The sequence below is a fragment of the Heterocephalus glaber genome, unplaced genomic scaffold, assembly GCF_053883595.1.
Source record: "Heterocephalus glaber isolate CG9 unplaced genomic scaffold, H.glaber_assembly_v1.0 deba00000071, whole genome shotgun sequence".
Lineage (NCBI taxonomy): Eukaryota > Metazoa > Chordata > Mammalia > Rodentia > Bathyergidae > Heterocephalus > Heterocephalus glaber.
This window is the reverse complement of record NW_028258137.1, coordinates 161,473-185,925: the sequence shown is the minus strand read 5'-3', so window position 1 is coordinate 185,925 and position 24,453 is coordinate 161,473. Positions and strand designations below refer to the sequence as shown.

Below are 24,453 nucleotides of genomic sequence, written 5' to 3'. Positions count from 1 at the left end.
TGAAAGGGGGTCAGGGATTTAGCTCAGTGGTTTCACCACCTGTTGCGCAAGTGCAAGGACCTGAGTTCGATCCTCAGTACCAAAAAAAATTTTATAAAGTGTTGGGAAAACCCATCAATTCAGAAAACCTAGCAAAGATATCTTTTTTTTTTTTTTTTGGTACTGGAGATCAAACTCAGGACCTTCCACTTGCAAGGCAGGTGGAGGAACCACTGAGCTAAATCCCCAGCCCAAACAAAGATATCTTTGATATAATCAAAACATGTTCAGTTATGTAAATGGTGACAAGGGTCCCAGACTTAGGTCAGTGGTTCCACCACCTGCCTCTCCAGGGTAAGGTCCTGAGTTCGATCCATGACACCAAAAAAAAAAAAGTGACAAAATTTATTAAAGCAGACTCACATTGCAAGAAATGCTAAAGTTCTACAGACTGAAGGAATATATCAGACAGAAATTTGGATCTGCACACACAAAAAAATTTTACATCTCCAGAAATGGATAAAGTGAAAGGAAATATAAAAACACTGTCAAGATAATTGTCTGTGTAAACCAAAAATGGTAGTTGTTACAGCTTGTGTCTAGATGTCCCCCGAAAGCCTCTTGTGGTCATAGGTGGGACTGTTTCAGAAGTGGCTGGATCTAAAATGTGTGACGCTGAAATTGATGCATGGTGCAAAGTTAGGACCTAGTGCACTAGGATTAAGGGTGTGAGTGCTACCTCCCCTAAGTAGCCTGGATAAGACAGAAGGAACAGAGCTGGAGATTTAGCTCAGTGGCACCATGCCTGCCTCACAGGCACAAGGTCCTGAGTTTGATCCCTGGTACCAGGGGGGAAAGAAAGATGTAAGGGATAGAAAGACCCACGGTTGTCCTTTGTTGCTTTTGCTACCTTCCACTCACCATGAACTGTTTTTCCTTTGCAATGCCTTGGAGCCAGCTGGTTATGGGCTGAAACCTTTACAGACTGTGAGCTAAATAAATCCTTCCCCCTTTAACTTTATGTGTTGATTGTTTTATCTCAGCCACAAGAGAAAAGTAAGACAGAATTTGGTACCAGAGAAGTGGGGTCATTGCTGTGACTATACTTGACCATGTGGTTCAGGAGCCTTTCAGACTGGCTCATAGAAAGAGTTCGGAAAGGTTTGGAGTCACTGGCTAAAAAAGTAGAGCTGCAATGCCTGAGGCTGTACTTGATGGGAGTTTCTGGTCAGAGTTCAGAAGACCAGAATGCTGATAGAAATTCTGTGGGTAAAGACCAGGCTCAGGACTCCAGACAATGTGTGTTATGCCTTGGCAGAAAATTTGTCTGCATTTTAGGCCGGGGATTTAGCTCAGTGGTTTCGCTGCCTGCTGTGCAAGCACAAGGACCTGAGTTCGATCCCCAGTACCAAAAAACAAACAAAATTTATCTGCATTTTGATCATGACCAGAGACTTTGCCTGAGACTGAGATTAAGGGCATCAGACTAATCTGGCAAAAGAAATCTGAGGTAGTCTAATTGATACAGGGGAAGAGATGTAACTCCAATCCTGCTAGGTATCCAAAATTTGAGTTCATGTTCTCTAAAGTCAAAGAATGAATTCTAGGAACAATGGAGGTTAAGAGCAGGAAAAATTTATTGAAAGAAAGCTTCTGTCTCAGAGAGACAGAAGGAGGACCAGAAAGTGGGTGGCCTGCTCACCCAACTTTTCAAAGGTGTTTCGTGGGACAAAGCCATGAGGTGAGGTGGATTCAAAGTGGGACAAAACTATCATCAGTAAGATTATGGGTACAGTTGCTTAGGTAATACTGATCCAATGAGAACTCACAAGTGGCAGGTAAAAAAGCAGAAAACCAAGACCAGACCAGGCCGCAACAAGCCTTTATTGTAGGGAACAGATCTGCCGGGCTGTCTCTGAATAAAGGACAGACAAAAGCAACATGGCCAGGACTGGGAGCGCTTCTTATAGGAGCTGGGGTGGGGCTGAGTGAGGTAGTGGCTAGGGACTGGAGGAGCCTGTGATGTCACTAGTTGCTAGGAGGAGAGCAAGTATTAGGTTACTCTTTTGGTGGGAGTAGGGGCATGCCGGGAAGAAGGTAGCTATTGTATACAGCAGCCACCCTAAATTGGAGGGAAATCTATCAACAAGGTTGACAAAACTATGAACGACCAATAAGATTATGACAAGTATAGTTAGGTAATATTGATTAAATGGGGATCCAATGGGGAAACAAGTCACATAGGTAGCACACAAGGAATGAGCAAGGATTTTTGGTGGTAAAGGGTGGGTCAGGGATCTTTCTTAGAAGATCTTGGTCCCCTACCCAGGTGACTGATACCTATTTAGAATACCAATCACTGGGCCAGGGGTTTAGTTCAGTGGTTCCGCCTTGCCTCAAAAGCACAAGGTCCCGAGTTCGATCCCCAGTGCATAAAACAAACAAACAAACCAATCACTGCTATTTACCCTATGTGGGTGTGATGGTTTCTCTTCTTTTTTTTTTTTTGTAATATCTGGGAAATTCAATTCCAATGGTTAAGATAAAATTACATTTTACCTAAATGGTTAGGTTATTGTTGCTTTCCTAATGGGGTGAAGATTGGTTCGTTTATTGATATATCCCTATCAATTAGAGCACAGTCTAGCATATACAAATGGGTCAACAAATGCTTGTTTGTTTTTGGTACTGGGGATTGAACTCAGGACCTTGCGCTTGTGAGGTAGGGGGCGGCACCACTGAGCTAAATCCCTGGCCCCTAATAAATATTTGTTGAACTGTATAAGTTTTTAAAATGTGGGGCCGGGGATTCACCTCAGTGGTGCCACCCCATGACTTGCAAGTGCAGGGTCCTGAGTTCAATCCCTAGTACCAAAATAAATAAATGAATAAATAAGAATGTTGTTCACTCTAAAATAGAAGTGCAAATTAAACCATTTTTCATCTGTCAGAGATTTGAAAGATTGATCCTACTCTGTGTCAAAAGAGCTTGAGGAGTTTGATCCCCGGTACCAAAAAAAAAAAAAAGTGTTTAAGAGAGCTTGAGGAAACAGACACCCTCGAACACCACTTGTGAGTGTGTGGATTAGGAGCATTCTCCGGAAGGCAAGTTGGTATCTACGGAAGTTCATATGTCCTTCAGTCCAGCAAGTCCATTTCTTGGAATGTATACCACACATGTAGAAATGGCCAAGTATCAATCGTGCTCTCACTGAGTGAAAGGTACTTGGGTATAGAGATGATTTAGGAAACAGTGCATACCAGGTTTTTCATTTGGGATTGGACACAACCAATTGTTCATTGGTGGACCACTGTGTGGGACTTGGGGTACTCACAGTGACCTGCAGCCCTGCAGAGAATTTGGAAGCTCTTCAAACAGTGACAGGCTCATTCCTTGTGCTGAGGGTGAGAAACCAAAGTGCAGGAAGGGTGTGTGAAATGCCACCCTATGTGAGCAGGGCATGGGCACGTTTGTAACTGGTATGTGACGTTTCTGGAAGGAAAACTAGACCCCCTCCACAATGGCTGTCTCTGCCAGAGGTGGCTGAGGCCAGTGTAGGGGAGAAGACTTTACAATTTATATCTTTTTTTTGTACCTTTGAACACTAAACCCTATCAAATTCAGCAATACCAATTTTGTATGGAAATTATCACAACTATATCCAGGATGGGCAGTGGGGTGGCCATGTCACCATCAAAGACCAGATGCCAGCCAGGATGTGATGCTTCATTTAGGTGCAGTGAGAGGCTCTTACAGTAAGCATCCTGGAGTGACACGTGGGGAGAGGGTTCCATTCATTATCTATTCAAATTACAAATGACTCTGAGTGTCCTGAGTGGGATGCAAAGAGAGCCCTTGACTATTCCCACCTCCAGATCAAGAACCTGGGGTGGACCCACCCCTTGCTCCCCACCCTCCCTCCCAAGTGTTGCAAGACCTTGTCTGTTGTCCCCCCTGCACTGTGTTCTTGGTTCTGGGCCTTGCTGTGGGAGTGTATCATACTGTCCACTAGATCCTTTCTTCCTGTCCAGGGCCAGCTACACTTGGCCTCCAGGTCTTCAGCCACCAGCCCAGAAGCCTGCAGCGCATGTCCTCAGGCCCCCTCCCTCCAAGCTGTTCTAGGTTCCCTGTCTGAGACCAAGCACAGCCTGGCTTTCTCTGGCATCCCTTAGGATTTGTGGCCTTTATCATTATCCCAAAATAAACCTAGAGCACAAAACACAGCCTCTTATATTTCAGCTATTCCTCTTGGACCCCTGAATGCTGGGCCCTGCCTGGTTGCAGAAAGAACAACAAAGAGCCATTCAGGGGCCTCTGGGTGGGGGAAACTTGAACCCACCAACTGCTCACTGCAAAAGGTGTGTGTGGTATCCCTGGAGAGAAGCCGACCTGTTTTTGAATGTGGAAGGGATTTAGCAAGACCCAAGAAGCTCTGCTATCCACTCCTCACAGGTGAAGCAGTTCCATTTCTGTCTAGGTGAGGGACATCAGAGGCCTCTGCTCAGATATTGTCTGTGCCTGACTCACTCCAGACTCTGTCCCTGAACGCCACAAAAGTTCTTGCTACACTGCATGGATCCTGTGCTCCTGGATCACAGCACCCTGGAGTTATTTGCAATTGTAGCCACGGAATACTTGGGTCCCCAGTCCCCATTCATCCTCTTGGCCTCCAGGAACCTAAACTTGGGGTCTTCTTGTCTCCATGTCTGCAGATGCTCACAAGTAAACATCCAGAGTTGTTTGGTCTATGCCAGGTGCAGTCATCGCGCCACAGGTGCCTTGTAACATCACCACTGTAAGGTGATGGCGTACAGTTCCCCCAAGAGTTCTCATTAGTATTTTTTCCGAATAACAAACAGAACATGGGAAAAAGCACAACTAGTGGAGCTCCCAGTCTGCACTGAGTATAGGTGCCTCTTGCCCGCTGAAGTGGCTGCGTTTGTCCTCTCCTGTGGCTCTGGCCTCCTCTCAGTGCAGATGGGCAGGTTGACTCCAGGCTGAGACAGCAGTGCCCCGTACTCTGTACACAGCAAGAGTGAACAGCTTGCATCAGAAGATAAATATGTGGGAGTGTCTTTGCAAACATGGTAACTTCAATAACGTCATTACCCAACACCAAACACTGGAGGATTAATCATTGCACTAAACAACTCAGACCCATTCCCAGCAGTATGGCCCATGGTCACTGTCCCCCAGGGCAATTTCCCAGCCTTGTGGAACTGAGTATGCTGCAGATGATCACAGAACTTAGAAATAGCCTTGGCCCAAAGCCTTCCAAGCTGGGTTAATGATTGACCTACTGCAATTTCTGCCACCTTGAACTGTTGAGAGTCTTATTAACAGCTGGAAATAAACTTTTATTTTTGAAATCCTCCTGACAAGTTCAAGTTATGGAAGAACTATCTTTCTTTTATTCTGAGGTCTTGTGTTGCACATTCCCTGGACAAATAGCTAAGTGTTTTATCCTTGGTGCCATTTTATCAACCCAGAGGAAGTGCTGGTCTTGACTTTGCTTTCAGTTAGTAATTGGTGGAATTTGTCACTGTGCCTAGCATCCTCAACCACACGAGGGTCCAGCTGCATCCAGCAGCTTAAAGTCCTGGTCCAATTGAATCAGCTTTGAGTGCATTTGATCAATTTTGATTATTAGCTTAAGAGTCACTCAGAGGCTCCCAGTTTTAAAACTGAAGGCCTTGCTGCCACCAATCAGCATTAGAATGTACTGAGCTGAATTCTCACCTTAGGTCCACTTCTAGATCTTATTTGGTACTTTTTAGGGATATGTGGGTAAATGACTTGGGAGAGTCTATCTCAAAATAAGAAGTAATTTTAAAAGGGATGGGGATGTAGCATAGTGTGAAGGCTCTGGGTTCAATTCCCAGTAGAATATTGCCAAAAAAAGTTTCTACAAGTGTTGGCAGACCTGACTGATACTTCTTCCTTATTTTGGCCATGGCTAGGGAACTAGACCTTCAGATAAATAAACCAAGAGATAAATAAGTAGAACCTAATTTAATTTTTTTTTTTTTGGTATCCTAGTGTTTCAAATCTTTCTGGCACATACCCTGGAAAGCACACAGAGAGCCCTGAAACAATGACACCAGGTTAGGAAGGTGCCCTTAAGTGGCCTCAAGGGCCACCAGGTCAGGTAAGTGTGAGCATCATCAGGTCCTCACTAAGCTCCTCAAATGTGACTCTCAGTCTTTGTGGTAAGGGAGATCCAGACCCCTAGAGGAACAGGGCAGGTGCCCTTATGACATCCCGGCCAGCTTCCATCAGGGAAGTCACTATTCTTTGCTCCTGTTCCCCACCAGTTTCATTTACACCTGCCACCAGGCCAGGAAGACTTTCCCAGGAAAAGATGTTGTGAGCAGAGGTCTCTATTTGAGTGGATTCTGAAAGCAGAAACCACTCTGTGTGTGGGCCCACAAGAACCTGCTCACCACATCACCACATGGGGTAGGACAATTCCCTTGGGCACTATGTGAGGCAGGGATTTCCCTGGAACTTCCTTGTAGACAGCCTTGTTCGACATACATAGGAGACTGTGTTGCAGTATTATCAGGTGGGGTTGGGACTGGCAGTGTTTTCCAGGTTCTTATTGTCCGGGTCAGTGAATTAGTCAGAACAATTGGTGAATGTGAAAGATTACTGTTTATTTTAGGGTTGAAATAAGAAGAAAAAGAAAAGGAAAAGTAGAAAGTGGATGCTTTGAAGAAAAAAGAGAAGATGTGTTCTGCATGCAGAGTGGACCACTGCAAAGGGCCATCACACAGTCAATTTCTGCTGTCTTTTTATACCTTCTTTGATAGCTAGTTGATCTGTGGCCCCTTGGAACTCCTGCCTCCCCACTTGATCTCCTGATCTCGTGCTAGAAGACCGATATCAAGTGCCAGGGCCACGTGTTTTTGTGTCAGAAGATTGGTACCGAGGTCAGAGTTCAGCTTAATCTGTGTCAGGTTTGGGAGCCACCGCCCTGCTCTGTGGTCGACAGGTCTCTTCCAGCGGTAGGTCTCGGCCAGTGGCTCCATCTGCTCCACCCACATTGCCATCCCCTGGACTGCTAGTCCAGAAGGTTCCAGCTATGGCCCCTTAGAACTCCTGCCTTCGCCTCTGCTGGTAGCCCCGTGGGGGCCATACTTACAAGCTCAGGAACTGGGGAAAGATGAAAAAGATGCCCAGCAAGTGGTTATAGAAACGTAAGGCAGGACCGGCATGGTGGCACATGGCTGTAATCCCAGCACTTGGGAGGCTGAAGCAGGAGGACTGACTGAGTTAGAGGTCAGCCTGAACTACAAAGTGAGATCCTGTCTCAAAAAAACAAACAAAAGAAAGCAAGCAAGAAAGGTAAGGCATAACTCACTTTATCAAATTCTTTTTTTATTAAAAAAAAAGTCTTCTACCAACTGCTTGAACCTTGGTCTCTGTGAGGGCACTGCGTGCCAGCAATCCCTCATCAAATTCTTTCCTGCGGGAAGGTTAGAAATCAAGGAGAGGGCCAAGTCTTTAGTGAGGTGAGACTCCTTACCCTGTGGTTCCCATACTCAGCAGCCCAGCGTCACCAGGGAGCCTCAGAGCCCCAAGTTTCACCCCAGACCTGGTTGGATATCCAGTCCCCCAGCCTTGGAATTCACACTGGCTGGGACTCACGGCCTAGCTGCCACTTCCTGCCCAATGGCATTCTGTTGCCATGCAATTCTGACCTGGCACAACTGTGGCTGAGCAAGGGCCTTGCCAAGCTGGCCAGCAGCCTGACTCGCACTACCTCTGTGCCAGGCGTGGTGGGCGGCCTGGAATGAAGGAAGAGGGATGTCCTGTGGCCACTGTGGTCCCCTGCTGGAAATGCTTCCTATCTGCCCGCCAGTGTCACACACACTCTACCTTACAGCAACCTCCCGAGGTCGCCTTGCTAGCCAGCTCTCCAGCGATCTTCGAGGTGTAACCTGCCTCTTCGAGCCAAGCGTGGGTGACAGGGTGCCGCCCACAGCCCACCGCTCCCCTGGGGCATCCACCAGGCGTCGGGCAGCCCAGGCCTCACAATCACCTCAGTGTGTGCCGGCCGCAAGCCGGCCTACATTGGGATCGCGCGTGGGCTCCAGTGGCCGCAGTCTGCCAGGGAGGAGGCGGAGAGCGGCCAGCGTCCCGGGCGCTTCTCCGCGGTGAGAGCGTCTCCCCGGCCCGGCGCGGGTCCTGGGTCCGGGGTCCGGGGTCCGGGGTCGGGCCCCAGCCCCGAGCTGCTCGCTCCCACCCCGAGCTGCTCGCTCCCACCCCTCCCTCTCCCGCCTCCAGGCCCCGCCCCGTCCTGGAGCTCAGCCCGCCGCGTCCCCACCCTCAATCTTTGCGCGCCACCAGGCTCCGCCCCGCCGCCGCTGACGCCGCGCCGCCGTGAGGACCCGCCCCGCGCCCGCCCGCCGCGTAGGGATGGGGACCCGCGGCGGGCGCGGGAGGCGATGATGGGAGGCCATGGCGCGGGCGAGCGGCGCGGCGGCCCCGGAGCGCGCGGGGGGCGCGGCGCGGGCCGAGCCGTGGGAGCTGTCCCTGGAGGAGGTGCTGAAGGTGTACGAGCAGCCCATCAACGAGGAGCAGGCCTGGGCCGTGTGCTTCCAGGGCTGCCGCGGGCTGCGGGGAGCGCCGGGAGGGCGGCGCATCCGCGACACGGCGGACATCCTGCTGCGCAGGGACGGCTCGGTGGGCGCGCGGCGGGAGCCAGGTGAGCCCTCGCTCCCGGGACAGGACTTCCCTCCCCTTCCCCGCCTCAGCCGGACCCGTCCCCGGGACCCCGCCCTGCGCGCGGGCTGGGCTGCAGCATCGAGCGCCCGCCTCCGGCCTCGCCGAGCCCCGGCTCTGGCCGTCCGGCTCCGGTGCTCCCGCTTTGGGGTCTGCAGCCCTCAGTGCAGGTCACGCAGGGCCCCTGGGTGCGGAGTCTGCCTCGGCCGGTGACCCCGCAGGACCTGAAGGGGGAAAGGACACGGACGTGTCCCGGGCTCTTGGGGCAGGGTGTGCCGGCCGGGATCCGGGCTGAATGGAGCTGACACGCAGGCTTGGGCTTGGTGGAGAGGAGAATGTAACTCGGAGAGGGCCGCCTGCTTCTTCTGATGTAAACCATCAATAGGAACCAGACAAAGCCTTTGGAAGGTTTTGAAGTCTATTTAGGGTACTGAGTTTCAGGGTTTACTTTTTTCAGTTCCCCCCGGGAGAACTGGAGTGTTAGTGTGTGGCGCTCAGGGCTTTTACCCAGAAGTTGATACCTGGTTGGGAGTACAAAGGCATCTGTGTGTTTGCCGTGCGAAGCTGGCTTCTCTCAAGCCCCGAGGGCCGAGGGTTTTGAAATTCTTCTGAGGGCCTCCTGGATGGACGGCAGGCACCCAAGTCCAGTTCCTCCTCCCCTGGCCCTTCCTTGCCTGCACCAGTGCCCCGTCCATACCCTGCCTGTTACCCTTGCCAGTCGCTATATTTTGCACAAAAAGCACAGATAACGTCGGTGCGGGAAGTGCTCATGGTGTTATTCCCACTTTAAGCTCAGATAAGCTGAGGCACAAGCTTGACCAGAATGACTCAGAAAGAGGCAGACTTGGGATCAGTCTGACCACTCTGCTGCCTTGTCTTTCCAAGGCTGGATGAGGGGAGGGGCAGGTCCGGGGGGGTGGCCCTGGGCACGGGCCAGAACCTGCCTGTGGATGGTTTCCACTTGAGGCCATGTTCTCCCTGGGCTGTGCGAGCTCTGGAGATGAAGAATCCACCAGCTTCTGGCTTCCAGCCGGGCCACCTTTGAAAGTGAGGGTCCTGGGTCTCCTCAGCCCCCAGGGTGGCTTCAGTCTCTTTCCTGGTAGGGCAGCCCAGCAGCATTTCCTGGCTGGGGTCAGAGCCGAGGAGGGCACTTTGTTGACCTTTAGGGAGAGGTACCAGCCTGTGGCACCAAGGAGCCAAATTTCATTTTCTGTTCGTCATGGTCTTTCGTTAGGGTTTGGTTCATGAACATGTCTCAGATAAATGAGATTTATGACTTTCAGCCTCTTTTTTTAAAAGATGAGTTCTGTTTCCCAGGCTGATTTTAACGTCTGGCCTCAGCCTCCTGAGTGCTGGGACTATGGGGACTTGGTGGCTCTTTAAGAACTAAGAAAAGTATATGGAGCTGAATTTACCCTTCTGTCCTTGAACCTCTGAATCAGCTAAAACTTAGCTCAGCTGCTCCACAAAGGTAGCCTAGCCTTCTCCTGGGCTTGCATGACTGAGAGAGATGTCCATTGTTGCTTCCTGTAAGCAGCAGTCAGGAAAAGGCAAACATCAGCCTTGTCAGCACTTCGGTCTATTGTTGATGCCAACTCATTTTCTGAATGTGCTTCACTGGGCATGGGGCCCTTTGTATCTGTCCTCTCTTACGAATTTCTGGTTGGCTGAGGCAGTGATAAATATTTAAAGCAACTGAAAAACATCAACACACAGCCAATTGGGTGTAGTGATGCAGCCTGACATCCCAGGGCTCTGGGAGGCTGAGGCAGGAGAGTCACAAATTCCAGCCCAGCCTTGGCAATTTAGTGAGCCCCTGTCAAACTGAAAATGAAACAGAAGCAAAGACTGGGGATGTAACTCACTGTGCAGGCCCTGGGTTTGATGCCCAGTGCTAAAAGAAGACGAAGAAACCTCCCTAGCTTCATAGCCTGCCTGGAAGCTTTGGTTTATTTGATTGTATTTTTGTTTTGTCTAAGTGGGCAAATGGAAAGCATGTTAACATGTGGAGTTATCTTTAAGAGGCTATACTAGAACCTCGTTATGGGGAATCCTTTTTAAAACTCTGTCCGTCAGGCTACGCTGTCCTGTAGCAAGGCCACACCCTCAGACCCGGCTGCTCGGGTGTCAGGCCCTGCACTGTTCTTGGGGTGTTCCGGACCCCCGCCCACTGTCCTCCAGGTACCACGTGTGGAGGTGAGAGTCTGATGTCCTCATGAGATGCAGCAGGGTGAAGTTCGCTTTTCTCCCTTCGCTCCTTTCACTCTGCCCACACACAGTCATACACAGAGTTTTAATTTTTCTCTCTGGACAACTTTTTCTTTTGGCCCTGGAGATGCCAGGGCCTTATGTATGCTAAACATGGGCTCTGCCACTGAGCTCCGCCCCGACCTGGCCGAGAGACCCCAGCAGCCTGCCTCTGGCTCCACAGGCGGCCCCCCCAGCCCCCCATTCCAGCTTACGCCACATGGACTCCAGGCCTAACCAGCACTGCTCCTGTTGCAAGCTGAGTTCCCAACACGGAAACACTCCCAGGAAGTCTGCCTGGAACCGGACTGTGCACCCATGAAAGCTGCAGCTGTCTTTCTACCCCTGACTCCAGCCCTGCTGAAGAGTGGCTCTGGCATCTCAGAGTGATGGTGGCCCAAACCCAGGGGCCAGGGGACAGTGAGGGGACACTAGTGAGGGGCCCACAATGCCTGGCACAGGGAGCACAGCTGGGCTCCATCGCTGTTTCTGCTCTGCCTTTACTGCGACCATCATCCCAGCTGTGGATGCCTGGGAGCAGAGGTGGGATCCAGCTTCTAAGGGATGTGCTGTCCCCACTGCTGGCTCCCTGTGCTGCTGAGCCCCCTCAGCCCACCACGGCCTGTCTGTCTGTTCCGCTTGCTGTTGTTTTTGTTTTGCAGTACTGGAGATGGAAAACAGGCTTTCACACTACATCCCCAGCCTGCCTTGTTTTCTTTTGGTTTTTTTGAGACAGGATCTCACTATGAAGCCGAGGCTGGGCTGGAGCTTGCAGTCCTGCCTCAGCCTCCTGAGTGTTGGGGTTACAGGTGTGTACCTCTACAACTGGCTTCCTCCCACATTTCTTGATGGTGACTGGGTCCTCTCCGCAGTGTTCCTTTCAGAAAAGGGGAAGCAAAGGTCAGGGTGAGGCCCAGGCTGGGTTTTGGGTGTGGTGACTGCTGGCTGCTGGATGTGCTGTGGGTGTGAGCGTCTGTAGATCCTTTTCCTGATTGGGTCGCCAGATCAAGGCTCACCGCAGAAGGACAGTCCTTCCTTTGCTTCTCTCTGGGTGGCTGTGTCTGGGTGTTGCCAGGGCACCTGCCCCAGCCTGCCCAGCCCCACACTGTGTGTTTGGGAGGAGGGCTCCACTATAAGGGATGGTGTGTGTGTGTGTCCCTGTGTGCATTGTGCCGCCTCGGCCCTGGTCCTTCCCTACCACTATCCCAGTGTCCATGAAGGTTGGCTTCTCTGCCTCCTAGGACAGAATTGACTGTCTTTCCGCTTCAGCATAAGCCACTGGAGTGGCGGTTACAGCCTACTACTTGATGGCATGGTCCAGTCCTGGGATGCGGCCCATTTAAGCCAATCCACTGAGATTTGGTTGTGATCACTGACTGACCCCTCTGAGGAGGCCTGGTCCGGAGGGGGCTGAGGCTGGTGAGAGATGAGGGCTGCCTGGAGCTTCGGCCTGCTAGTTAGGCATGTTGTAGGAGGGTTCAGGGCACTGAAGGGGGTGAGGATCTGCTTATTCCGGTGGGTTTGCCTCCCGCGCTTTCCTGAGGAGAGGAGGGTATGGTGTAGTTCAGTGCTAGAGCACTTGCCCAGGACGCACAAGGCCCTGGCTTTGATCCCCAGCAGCCCCCAAAGAAGAGTGGATAGATTTCCTACAGCTTCTACAACAAGTTGCCACAAATTTGCTGGTTTAAAGCAGCGTGCATTTATTCTCTTGCAGTTTAAGTCCGTAAACCTTGAGCCTTCTTTGACCTTCAGGTCAGCCACTGGCACTCACCTTCTTGGCCCTAGATTCCACTTGCCCCATGACATAACATTCATGGGCTCTGGGGACTAGAACAAGGACAGCTGAGGGGCGAGGACAGGCGTTTGTGAACACTGCCTCGCCCAATTTCACCCTCAGCATCAGGCCTGCCGGATCTTCCAGTTCAGGCCCAGGAATCTGTTCCAAAGCTGCATGGAGCCACAGATCCTCATGCAAGTTCAGGGTGGTCATCCCCTAACTCTGTTGCCCTGGGGGTGTCAGGGTCTCTGGGTCCCACCCTAGTCAGCCACACCTGGGAATCTGCATCTCTTGTGGACACAGCTGATCTGCTGTTCGGGGCTCCATGGATCTCAGCCCTGAGACTGCGTGGTCCAGGTCTTGCTCAAGTGCATGTGATCGGTGCCGAGCGACTCTTCCATCAGCCGGGACCTGAGTGGTTGAGAGGGGCAGAGGCGTGGTCTGGTGTCAGCCCTGAGCGAGTGGGGGCAGTCCAGGCCTGAGTGTCAGCTTGATGGTGTTGGGGAGGTTGCCACTCTCTGGGTCTAGGAGACTGGGGATATCCACGGGTGCCATTGTTGGGGAGGCACAAGGACCTTGACCTCTGGCCCAGTGAGGGGGCACCTCCCGGGGTCTGACTGTCCCCAGGCCACGGCCTCACTGTTGTCCCCACTGCTGTTGTTGCCTGCCAGCCAGGGTGGGGCTGGCTGTGGAGTTCAGAGAGAGCAGGATGCCAGGGCTGTGAGGAATGCAGGATGCTGAGCGAGCGTCCCTCTCCCTCAGGTTGCTGGCGCCTCACCCAGGTCTCTCTCAGGTCTCGGCCTGGTGCCTGGAGGGGGGATGGTGTCCAGCTCCCATCAGCCACCGCCTGGCTGTCTGTTGAAAGGATGCGGAAGTGAAACACAAACCTCGGAGGTGGAGCACAAACCTCGGAGGTGGAGGTGGAGGTGGAGGTGGAGGTGGAGGTGGAGGTGGAGGTGGAGGTGGAGGTGGAGGTGGAGGGAGGCAGACACACCCGGGTCACTTTGACCCAAAGAGCTCCCTGTTTGCTAAACAAACATGGGACTTCTGACTCCTGTGGTTTCTCAGGGTGACTCTCCTGTGGGCTGGTGCTTGGTGAGGGCTCTACTGAGTTTTAAAATCGTTTCCTGACAATGGAGCAAGCATTTATGGAGAGCTTATCAAGTGCCAGACACGTGGTGCCTTTTATTGACCCCTTGGCGTGACCTCGGTGGCATGGATGGCTCTTGCCCAAGAGGGAACCACTTTGGTCCTCAGAGCCAGGCAGGGTGTTTGACTCCCAGGTCCCCGGCTCTCTGAACCCCCTCCACCTATGGGGTGTGCACTCCCTGTGTTCTCCTGTGCCCTCTTCACACCACCGAAGAGTCCTGTACCCTTGCACCCAGCCACCTTGCAGGCACCCACTGCCAGAGCATTTGCTGCGCACCAGCTCTCTGGTGGCTGCAGCTCTGAGCCAGGGGCTATGAATGCTTGTTCCCAAGGTGGGGTCTTGGATCAACATAGCACAGAGGACACTGTGTTCGCTTTAGTGGCTCCCTGCTGTCCTCTAGGCAGAAATCTCTGCGAGTCTTTGACAGGACAGCTTCGGGTGACTTTGTAGGCATGTGGCAGACCTGCTACATGGAGGCGAGAGGGGGTGATTCTGAGAGGCGACGTGGGTGCTCTCCTGCGGTTGTGGCCAGTTCATGTGTCTGCCAGAAGTGAGTGTTCCTTGTCCCCCCAACTTGCTGTGGCCACATGGGCGCTCCTGAGAACCTGATGCCCGAGACATGGGCTGGGGGGTGTGTACCCCTTCTGGTCGTCACTCAATGCTGGGGCTGGGGCTGGGCCTGGGGAGCAAGGGGGCTGTGGTCTCGCAGGACGGGGATAATTGTGTTCCCCACCACGCAGACCCCAGGGCTCCTGGCAATATGCTGTCCGTGTCCACAGTGACACCCCAGAGTGTCCGTGTCTGGTAATCTCACTTCCCCTTTGAGGTGACAGGTGAGTTAGGATGTGTCTTAGTTACTTTTCTTGTTGCTGAGAGAAAATACTCGACACCCTAAGTTAAAGGAGGAAAGGTTTATTTGGTCACAGTTTATAGAGGTTTCAGTCTATAATCAGCTGACCCCAAGGCAGGGTGGCCTGGCAGAGGAGAAACAGCTCATGGGGGGCAGAAGGCAGCAAAGCACCAAGGGAGGACTCAGCTCTTTCTGTTCCTTATATCTTATCCAGGCTGCTTAAGGCGGGCAGTGCTCACACCCTTAGCCCTAGTGCCCTTGGTCCTAGCAGTGCACCATGAATCAATTCTAGTGTCCCACTTTTTAGATCCAGCCACCTCTGAAAAAGCCCCACCCATGGCTGCATGAGGCTTCTCGTGGGCGGGGAGGGGGGGCGGTGTGTCTAGACACAAACCGTAATAGCCTGGTTTCCATCCTGCAAGGAAGAAAGTGAGGTCACAGACAGACACCTGGAGCCTGATGACCCCGGGCGGCAGCTGGTGACATCTTCCCTCCATGCGCCTGTGGGACACCTCCCTTAGGAGCTGCTCAGGGGAACCCAGGTTCAGGGCTCCCAGGTGCTGTCTTCCAAGTGAAGTTGTCCTCTGAAGTCATCCTCTTTTACTCCGTGACCAGGGTGGTTTCCGAGAGAATGCTCTGACTTCTGATCGATCTTCACTTGTGTTCTGTGCAGAATACTGGAGTGTTTTCCTCTCCCCAAGCCAGGCTGAGCCCCTGCAGAGGTGGCCCCGAGCAGAATACTAGCCCTTAGCAGAGCTTGGGGTGACAGTGAAGAACACCGGCTTCCCACAGCCTTGGTCTGCTTTTGTCGGTGCAGGTGCTCTTCCCTGGAGAGAATGTTTTATTTATTTATTTATTTATTTATTTATTTATTTTTGGTACTGGGGATCGAACTCAGGTCCTTGCGCTTGCGAAGCAGGTGGGAGAACCACTGAGCTAAATCCCCGGCCCCTGGAGAGAATGTTTTAATAAGTAAAAGTCATATGTGACCCTATCTGGCAGCTCCGAGGTGCCACGTGGGTTAGTGAAGAGTGTGTTGGGATCTGCAGTCTTGGTGAGCTTGCGCTGCCGTGTGCTCACTGGCTTCCAGTCCTCGGGTACCTTCCTCCACCTCCCTGAGCCCGGGTACCGCACCGAAGAGGCGGAGCCATGGCTTCAGCCTGGAGGAGGCAGCTGCAAGTATGGGCTGAGGCCTCCCTACTGGCTTGTGGGGGTGTAGTGTCCACACCAGTTCTTGCTCATCAAACCCCAAAGACCCCAAGACCTTGCAAATTAAGACATAATTAGATTCATGAGCATATTATTTAAGCCAGGGACAAAGAATTAATGATGTTACAACAGAACCTGGAGGTGGTGGCACACACCCGGAATTGCAGCTTCTCGGGAGGCCAAGGCAGGAGGATCCCAAGTTGAGGACAAGCCTGAGCAAGTGAGACCCCGTTCCAAGATAAGAGGGCCGGGGATGTAGCTCAGTGGCACCCCACCTGCCTCGCAAGTGCAGGGCTGAGACAATTGCACCTTCCAGCCAAAAAAAAGGCATTTAAAAAAATTTAAAGAGAATGAAAAAGGCTGAGGGAAATGGAGTACTACTCAGCCATGAAGAACGAGAAACTAGAGTCATTCATAGCTACATGGATGCGAATGGAGGCCATGCTCTTTTTTCTGGTATCGGGGATCGAACTCAGGACCTTGCACTTTCGAGACAGGCGGTGGAACCGCTGAGCTAAATCCCCAGCCCTGAGGCCATACTCTTAAGTGAAATAAATACGACACACATATGTAAATACCGAATAGTTTCCCTGATGTGAGGAACTGAAAGGGTGCATAAGGATCAACATGTGTAATAGATAATGTGAAATAGGAAGAAAAGGTCCAAAGGGGAGGAGGAAGTGGGAGGAGGAGGGGAAAGGAAAGAAGGGAAAGGAAAAAATACCAGCAAAGGAAAAAATGGAAACAAAGTCTCTGTAAATAGGGAGGGGTGGAAGGATTAAAGGAAGGACAGGGGAATGGGGAAAAAATAAGAACCAAGATGCACCTTGTAAAGGTACAAGTTCCCAGTGATGAATGTCATCATATCGTACACCTAAAATGGACCAATAAACTTAATGGAAAAAGAAGAAAGGAAAAGGCTGAGGATATAGTTCAGAGGCAGAGTGCTTGCCAAGCGTGCTTGAGGCCCTGGGTTTAGTCTCCATTACTGGAAAAAAAATCCAGCGGGAAGCTTCCCGGCACCCAAGGCCCTGGACAGGACCTGTGCTCAGCCTGCAGAGAGCCCACGCGCGCGCGTCCCGCCCCGCCCCGCCCCGCCCCGCCCCGCCCCGCCTCGCCTCGCCTCGCCTCGCCTCGCCTCGCCCCGCCTCGCCCCGCCTCGCCCCGCCCTGCCTGGCCTCCCGGCCTCCTCCAGAAAGTGCCTTTGCTCCCGACTGATTCTTCCTCTCCCGAAGGTCGCTGGTCACAGGCCCAGCTTTGGGCTTTCGCTGAGTGCCTGACACGGTGCACTGCGTGCACTGCCTGCTGCTGCGCTGCCTCTGCTCGCCTCGGTGACCTTGCGGTGTGGGGCTGGATCGTTTCTCAGTACTCTAATGGCTTGCGGTCCCCCTTCGGCTCTGGCAGGCTTCCCGGTCCCCAGGGCATTCTGGAAAGGTTTGTGCAGTGCACAGGTTCTGTTGCTTTCACGGTTGGATTTTTCTTGCTTGCTGCACTCCAGAGAGACTCAGACCACTGAGCTCCCTGCGCACCGTGGCCGAGCTGTGACGAGGGCAGCTTTCTGTCTTGCTCTCTGGCATCTTGGGAGGAGTGGGCACGGCTGGCACAGCAGATTCAACTCACTAGTCTTTTTTGGGGGGGTACCTGGAATCAAACTCAGGGCCTCTCACTCGCCAGGCAGGCGCAGCACCACTGAGCTGCATCCCAGCCCTCACAGCTGATGCGGCATCACCCCCTGTGGTGGGTGCCCTCCCAGCCCCTCCTGAGCTGTGCTCTGTGAAGTGGGCTCAGTCCCCAGTCCCCAGTTTCTCAGATAAAGTGCAGGGTCCGGCTTCCCCTGCACCCTAGCCTGGGGGCTTGCTCTCAGGGGCTCAGTCTGGGGAAAGGCCCGGGCAGGAGCTGCAGTCAGGGTGGCTTATCTCAGCAAAGCCTGCCTACCGGTGACCGTCACTGTCACTGCACCCCAGGGGACATCAGCCCTCTGGGGGTGGGGCTGCACCTTCTCTGTCCCTACACCCAGGCATCCTGCCCACAGGTGCTGCCCAGAGCTGGCTCGTGCTGGGCCTGGCAGGTGTGTCGGAGTGACCTGTGCTCTCTCCTCCTTGGGGCTGCCAAAGATCAACCCCATGGCCTTGTGCACGCTCCATCTGGAGCTGCTTCCAGCCCCCTCTGCTGTTCCTTTGGAGACTTTGGGGGTGCTGTGCTCCCCAAGGGAAAGGAGCTGGGAGAAGGGCAGTCAGCCCTGTGCATGGGGGTCTGGGGCTGCCACCAGCCTGATTTACTGTCTTCTCTTGCAGAGCCCACAACCTTGGTGGTGCCGCCGGCCAGCTCAGAAGCTCAGGTACTTAAAAACGATTTGTTTTATCTATTTTTTTTTTTTTTGGTACCAGGGATTGAACTTGGGTCCCTGCACTTGCAAAGCAGGCGGCGAAACCACCGAGCTAAATCCCCAGCCCTATTTTATCTATTTTTGAGACAAGGTCTCACTGTGTTCTTCAGGCTGGCCTTCAACTTGCTGTGTAGCCCAGCTGGCTTCAGTCTCAAGGCAGTCCTTTGGCCTCAGGCTTCCATGTGCATGCCTGGCTTTAAAGAGAGTCTTAAAGATGAGTTGAGACATGTCAAAATGTACCTGGATTGTTTAACGTAAATTGCAAAAGCATATAAAGTTAGGGTTGTTTCACTGAGCCAAGACACAGATGAAACACTGAAGGGGCTTAGCAGAGGGGCTTATGGAAGAACCCATTTGCAGAGGACCTGAGGGCAAAGGCCCCTTGGGCTTCCCCAGTCACCACCCTTATATCTCACACCCAAGAGTCGAGGGGCCGTGCTGTTGGGCCTGCTGTCCTTCCAGGGTTGGCCTTGCAGGGCACAGAGCTTGGGGCTAGGGGTGGCTTCTAGGGGCAATCAGGAAACCAGCCCAAGGGATCCCCACCCAGCCAAGGCTTCAGACCTCACTACCAGTGTGTCTTCCTGTGCCCTGAGCCTGATGTTTGAACAAACATCCCACTGTCTTCAAAAATCAGGGTTTTACTGCAAAACCTACTTGTATATTAAACAGTGGCATGCCAGAGGTGGAGATGGGCACAATCCAAAGTGGATACATGATTGCTGTTGGGGACATAGAAACCAGAGCAAAGCCGGCCCTAGGCTATGTGCTGCTTTTTGTCACCACCCATAATTCCTAACAATGCCAGTGACAAGATATCCCCACCACTATGAAATATAAAAGCACCCTGCATTGCTGTGAGCTCTGTGAAAGTGGCACTGTTCTATATAGAGATTCTGGGGATTTGGGGGAGGAATGACTATGTGTTTCTAAGACACCCCTGGATGGCTGTGTGGCCATGGTCATTCTTTTTCACTGCTGCATAATATTCCAGGTGGTGTCTCCCCCCGCCCCCCGCCCAGTCCTGTACTCTGGGGCAGGAAAGTCAGCTGGCTCCTGTTGTCCAGAGTTCCCAAGTAGAGATGAAGCTGCTGGCTACCACGTGAAGACTCTTCCAAAAGGTTCCTGTTGTTAAGCATCTTAAAGACATTTATAAGGAACTTCAGGGGGAATGTGGTCTGGACCTTTCCTCAGAGGCCCACAAGTAGACCTAAGAGCCCACCCCTGGGAAACTGAGTGGGGTCTCTGCTTAGTACCTAATCATGACTCTGGCTATATGGGCTCTAGGAGATGCCAGAGGGTCTCTGGGTGCCAGCAGGTTTCTAAGCCAGCCATGCCTGCAGGCTCCCAGGGGCCAGTGCAGCCAGGAGCTACAACTTGAAGCTTCACTGGGGACTGGGCCTGGCCCGCTGTCGAGGCCTCTCTTATAGGAAAGAAGTGTTTGTGCCTCCCGGAGAGTTTCCCGTGACTGGGGCAGAGAAGAGCTTTCACTGACAGACCTGTCAGCTATCAGACAGCAGGATGAGAGTCAGCCTTTCCCTGGCACAGGCCAGCCCAGGCCAGGGCAAGGAAGAGGGGCACAGTGCCCAGGCCCTGGCTGTACACTTTCCTGCTTGGTCTCTCCTGAGGTTCCCAGCAGTGCTGCCTCACTCCCAGCATCAGCACAGAGCTGCAGGAGAGCCAGGTGGCATGAAATTCCCTCCCTGCCCCAAGCCTAACCTTGCTCTTTCCTGTCAAAAGACAGTGGGTGGGGACGTGTGTGACCTGTGCTTTTCCACCCTTCCTGCCACTGAGGCACCCAGGAGCTGCACATCCCCAAGGGACCCCACGGTGGCTGGGCCTCTGACTTGGGTGTGAGCAGATCCCTGCCTTCTCGTCGGCCTGCAGCAGAGATCGCCAGGCTTGGCCTCTGGGGGCCGCTGGTCTCTGCTCCCTCAACTGCCTCGCTTTTGCAAGGGTCCAGAGCTTGGGCAGCAACTCCTAGGACATGGGCTGTGCTTGAGAGCTCTTTCCCTGCTGGGCACTGGCTCTCACCACCTGTGCTTGTGGTGCCCGGCCTGGGCTGGGTTCCTGGGCTCTGGTGCTGGGGGCCCAGGAAATGGGAGGAGAGGCCACTCAGCAGGTGCACACAGGAAGAAGTGACAGTGCCCGAAGAGGGTGTGGCGCCATCTGCCACACAGCACTGCCACCCTGGGAGCAGGGCACAAAGGTTAGGGCTGGCGTGAACCAGTCCCAGGCCTATCATTCATTTGGCAGCTGTGGCCCAGGGTCTGGTGTCCCTGGCCTCTGCCTTAGGGAAGGGGACAGTGGGTTGTTGGTGACTAAGCGGATGAGTTATGAAGAGGACTCTGCAGGTGCTGTGCACAGGAAGGCTGTTGTCCTGTGTGCATGCATCTTTCCTACCTTTGATGAAGGAAAGTATGAAGCCTGGCCTTTGGCCCACACCTGTCATCCCAGTGCTCTGGGAGGCTGAGACAGGAGGATCACAAGTGTGAGCCCAGCCTGGGCAGCTCGGCAACTTAGCAAGACTCTCACTCTCTCTCTCTCTCTCTCTCTCTCTCAAAAAAAATGTATATAAATGTTTAAAACAGCCAGGGATGTAACTCAGTAGGAAGGCCCTGGGTTCAATCTTCAGTATCCCCCCCAAAAGGAAAGTGTGAAAACCTTTGGAAATAAACACAGAGCTGCTCTAGTCAGGAGCATGATGCTTGCCCTGCTGAGCTGGGCTGAGCCGGCTGAGGGCCCTGGCCTTCTAAGGGCTCTGTGCAGGCAGGGCCGAGAAAGCCAGCATTGGGGGTGAGCACAGCCACATTGCCCAGGGCCTCCCACTGAGCCTGGTCCTAGGGCATCAGGGTGGAAGGTGAGCATAGGGTCCCTGCCAGTACAGTTGAGAAATGTCCAGTGTGGTGGTGCACGCCTGTAATCCCAGCACTCGGGAGGCTGAGGCAGGAGGATTTAGTGAGTTTGAGGCCAGGCTGGGCCACATAGTGAGTTCAAGGCCAGCCTGAACTGCATAGTGAGACCCTGTCTCCAAAAAGAAAAGAGAGAGAGAGAAAGAAGTTGAGAAGTAGCGAGTCAAGGGGCCTCTACTGTGAGGCTGTACAGATTTTTAATTACTTAAAAAATACTTATTAGGAACGGGGATTTAGCTCAGTGGCACCCTACCTGCCTTGCAAGCACGAAGTCCTGAGTTTGATCCCTGGTACCAAAAAAAAACTTACTAAAAATACTTGGGCTGGGGATGTAGCTCAGCAGGGCAGGACCTGCCTGGCAAGGGCGAGGTCCTGAGTTTGATTCCTGGTGCCAAAAAAAAACCTTAGTAGGGAGAACTTTAGCACATATACAGCAGGCAGAATGGTGCTGTGGGCCCTCTGCACTGAGCCCCATGGGTTGCCCAGTCCTGACCCACACCCTGGGTCCCTCCACAGTCCTCCCACCACCCATGCAGGTTAGATTCATGTGCACCGAAAAGTCACATGCATTGTAAAAGATGTGAGGTGCCTTTTTTTTTTTAAAGACTGGGGACTGAACCCAAGGCCTTCACACTGAGCCACACCCCCCACCTTTTTTATTTTTTCTTTGAGACAGTCTGTAAATCACTAAATTACCCAGGCTGGACGCAATCTTGTGATCCTCCTGCCTCAGCCTCCCAAGCGCTGGGATTATAGGCATGTGCCACCATGCCTGGCGATGAGATATCGTTTTTTCACAAATGGCAAAATGTGTGACTTGCAGGAGTTAATTAGCTTTCTGTTACTGTAAGAAATACCTGAGATCATCAGAGAGAGGAGAGATTTACTTTGGTTCCTGGATTTTGGGGTTTCAGTCTGACCAGTCAGCCCTGGTGCTGGGCCTGTGTTGATACAGGACATCATGAACCAGGCCGTGGTGAGGAAGCTGCTCACCTCGTGGTGGTGGGAAGAGAGGAGGAGCAAGGTGCTGGGTCCCCTGTCCCTTATCGCACCCCAGCAATGGCCCCCAGGACCTGGAGACAGCGCTAGGCCCACCGCAGCCTCCCCTTCTGGAGACGTTTGCAAGGTGGGCTGGGGTGGGGCTCTGAGACAGAGTCCTGCGTGGCATGCATGAGACCCTGGCCCACCCCAGCCCTACACACAGGGAGCCCCGACTAGTGGCAGTGGGGCCTGAGGTCAGCGTGTCTTTCTCCGTGGGTCAGAGTTCTCGGCTGTGACGCAGCGAGGCTGCTGTGCTCAGGGCGTTCGTCTCTCCTAACCAGCTTTCCTGCAGCCTGCACTGTACCACCAGCACCAGAGTCAAGACAGAGACCTGCTGGGTCTCCAGAAGTCCCCCTGGGGCCTTCCTCTCCCACCCCACCACAGCACAGGGGACACAGGGAGCCGCTGGCCTCTTGCTGTCACTTTGGCGAGGTTCCTTTTGCTTAGAGGTTCATGTAGAGAGAAGCATGCAGTGTGAAGGCATTCGTGTGCCTCAGTCTGGGTAATGGAGTGACTCACAGCCTGTTAGTCTCTTTTTCCTGCTCTGTAGGAACCGTCACTGTTTCCAGGTTTGGGTATTTCTCTCTGGTAAATCCTGGAAGCAGAGGTGCGAAGTCAGATGGTGGATGCATATTTGATTGTAAGGAGCTTCCAGGAGAGGGACATGGTAGTATTTGCCTGTAATCATAGCCCTTGGGAGGCTGAGGCAGGAAGATCACTTCAAGTTTCAGGCCAGCCTGGGCTGCACCCTGGGCTAGTGAGACCCTGGCTCAAAATACAAAAAAAAAAAGAAGAATCGTCCAGGCTATTTTCCAAAGTGGCTGATGTGTTTGGGTGTCATGCGTCTGTTTCTGTGTGACCACGGCCCCTCCCAGCCCCTCCCCCAGTGTCCCCATGGCTGGACGCCCAGCGTGACGCTGTCCCTGTCCCACAGATGGTGCAGTCCCTGGGCTTCGCCATCTACCGCGCGCTGGACTGGGGCCTGGACGAGAGCGAGGAGCGCGAGCTCAGCCCGCAGCTGGAGCGGCTCATCGACCTCATGGCCAACAGCGACCACGATGACGGCGGCGGCTGTGGGGCTGCGGACGAGGGTTACGGGGCCCCCGAGGAGGAGGAGGAGCCCGAGGGCGGCCCCCGGGCCGTGCGCACCTTCGCCCAGGCCATGCGGCTGTGTGCCGCTCGCCTCACCGAGCCCCAGGGTGCGCAGGCGCACTACCAGGCCGTGTGCCGCGCCCTCTTCGTGGAGACCCTTGAGCTCCGCGCCTTCCTGGCCCGAGTCCGAGAGGCCAAGGAGGTGAGTTACGCGCCCAGGGTGAGGGAAGCAGGGCTCCGCCGAGATCCGGGCGAGCGCCAGCAGCAGCGCCCGCCTCTGGCCTGCCCAGCGTGGGGCAGCCTCCGTTGGGGAGTCGCTCTGGGCAGCCCGGTGCTCCGCCCCACGCACCACCTCACGCCTCCTTTTTACCAGGTTTTCAGAGGAAGGCAGTGGAGGCCTGAGGTCCATGGTAACTGGCCCCCAGCCCTGCCTCCTGACCAGCACTCCAAACCCAATAGGTCCTTTATCCTCTCTAATCCCACTTTTAGGTCCGGAAGAGGGAAGTGCCAGGCCTCTGGCCCAAGACCCCATCCTGAAAATACGGTACTAGCAACACTTATGTCCCCCACTCTGAACCACACACGCTCAGACCCACATGAGCTCAGGACCTCAGGGGCACAAGACCTCGTAAGCCCTGGACCATAGAAGTACCTAGTGCCCAGCAGGGCCAGGGAGGCATGGGTCCAAAGCACACATGCCCAGGGCCTGACAGGACCAGACCCATAAGCTTAGAATCACTCAGGCTCAGGGCCACAGAGGCCCAGACCCACGCAGACCCAGAAGCACCCACAACTGACCCAAACAAGCCTGGATCCCCAGCCGAGGACTAAGCAGGCTCAGACCCAAACTGGTACAGACCCTGACCCAGACAGGCTTGGGGACACAGCTCTGGGCCACAGAGACTCACCCACAGAGGCCCAGACCCCCACAGGCCCAGTCTCCCACAGGATGAGGACCACAAACACCTGACCCACGAGCTGAGGCCAGCACAGGCCCAGACCCACAGGCCGAAGGCCATTCAGGCGCTGGAACACACTGCTCAGCTCAACACCCCTCAGGCCTAGCTGCACACAGGGTCAGGACC

At 53.6% G+C, this 24,453-nt stretch overlaps 1 protein-coding gene and 1 long non-coding RNA gene across 7 annotated transcripts in view; one reads left to right on the top strand and one right to left on the bottom strand.

The window, feature by feature from the left end:
• Positions 1 to 6,615: 6,615 nt before the first annotated feature.
• On the bottom strand, positions 6,616 to 8,245 carry LOC101698575 (uncharacterized). The gene is made up of 2 exons (XR_205154.3): positions 8,025 to 8,245; positions 6,616 to 7,448 (listed from the first exon to the last, which is right to left on the bottom strand). It is a non-coding gene; the product is annotated as an uncharacterized LOC101698575 (long non-coding RNA).
• Positions 8,246 to 8,383: 138 nt separating this feature from the next.
• Spire2 (spire type actin nucleation factor 2) overlaps positions 8,384 to 24,453 on the top strand; it is a 28,760-nt gene continuing 12,690 nt past the window's right edge. For 3 of the 6 annotated variants that reach the window (XR_015443698.1, XM_087192778.1, XM_004842619.3), the window contains exons 1-3: positions 8,384 to 8,690; positions 18,235 to 18,278; positions 23,211 to 23,570. Coding sequence is in view for 5 of the 6 variants with exons in the window: in XM_087192778.1 (XP_087048904.1) it covers positions 8,444 to 8,690; positions 18,235 to 18,278; positions 23,211 to 23,570 (651 nt within the window). In the remaining variant the exon portion in view is untranslated. Of the gene's footprint in view, positions 8,691 to 17,149; positions 17,375 to 18,234; positions 18,279 to 19,276; positions 19,445 to 23,210; positions 23,571 to 24,453 lie in introns of those variants that run through there. The other 3 variants (XM_004842620.4, XM_004842621.4, XM_021256515.2) reach the window with 3 other exon arrangements.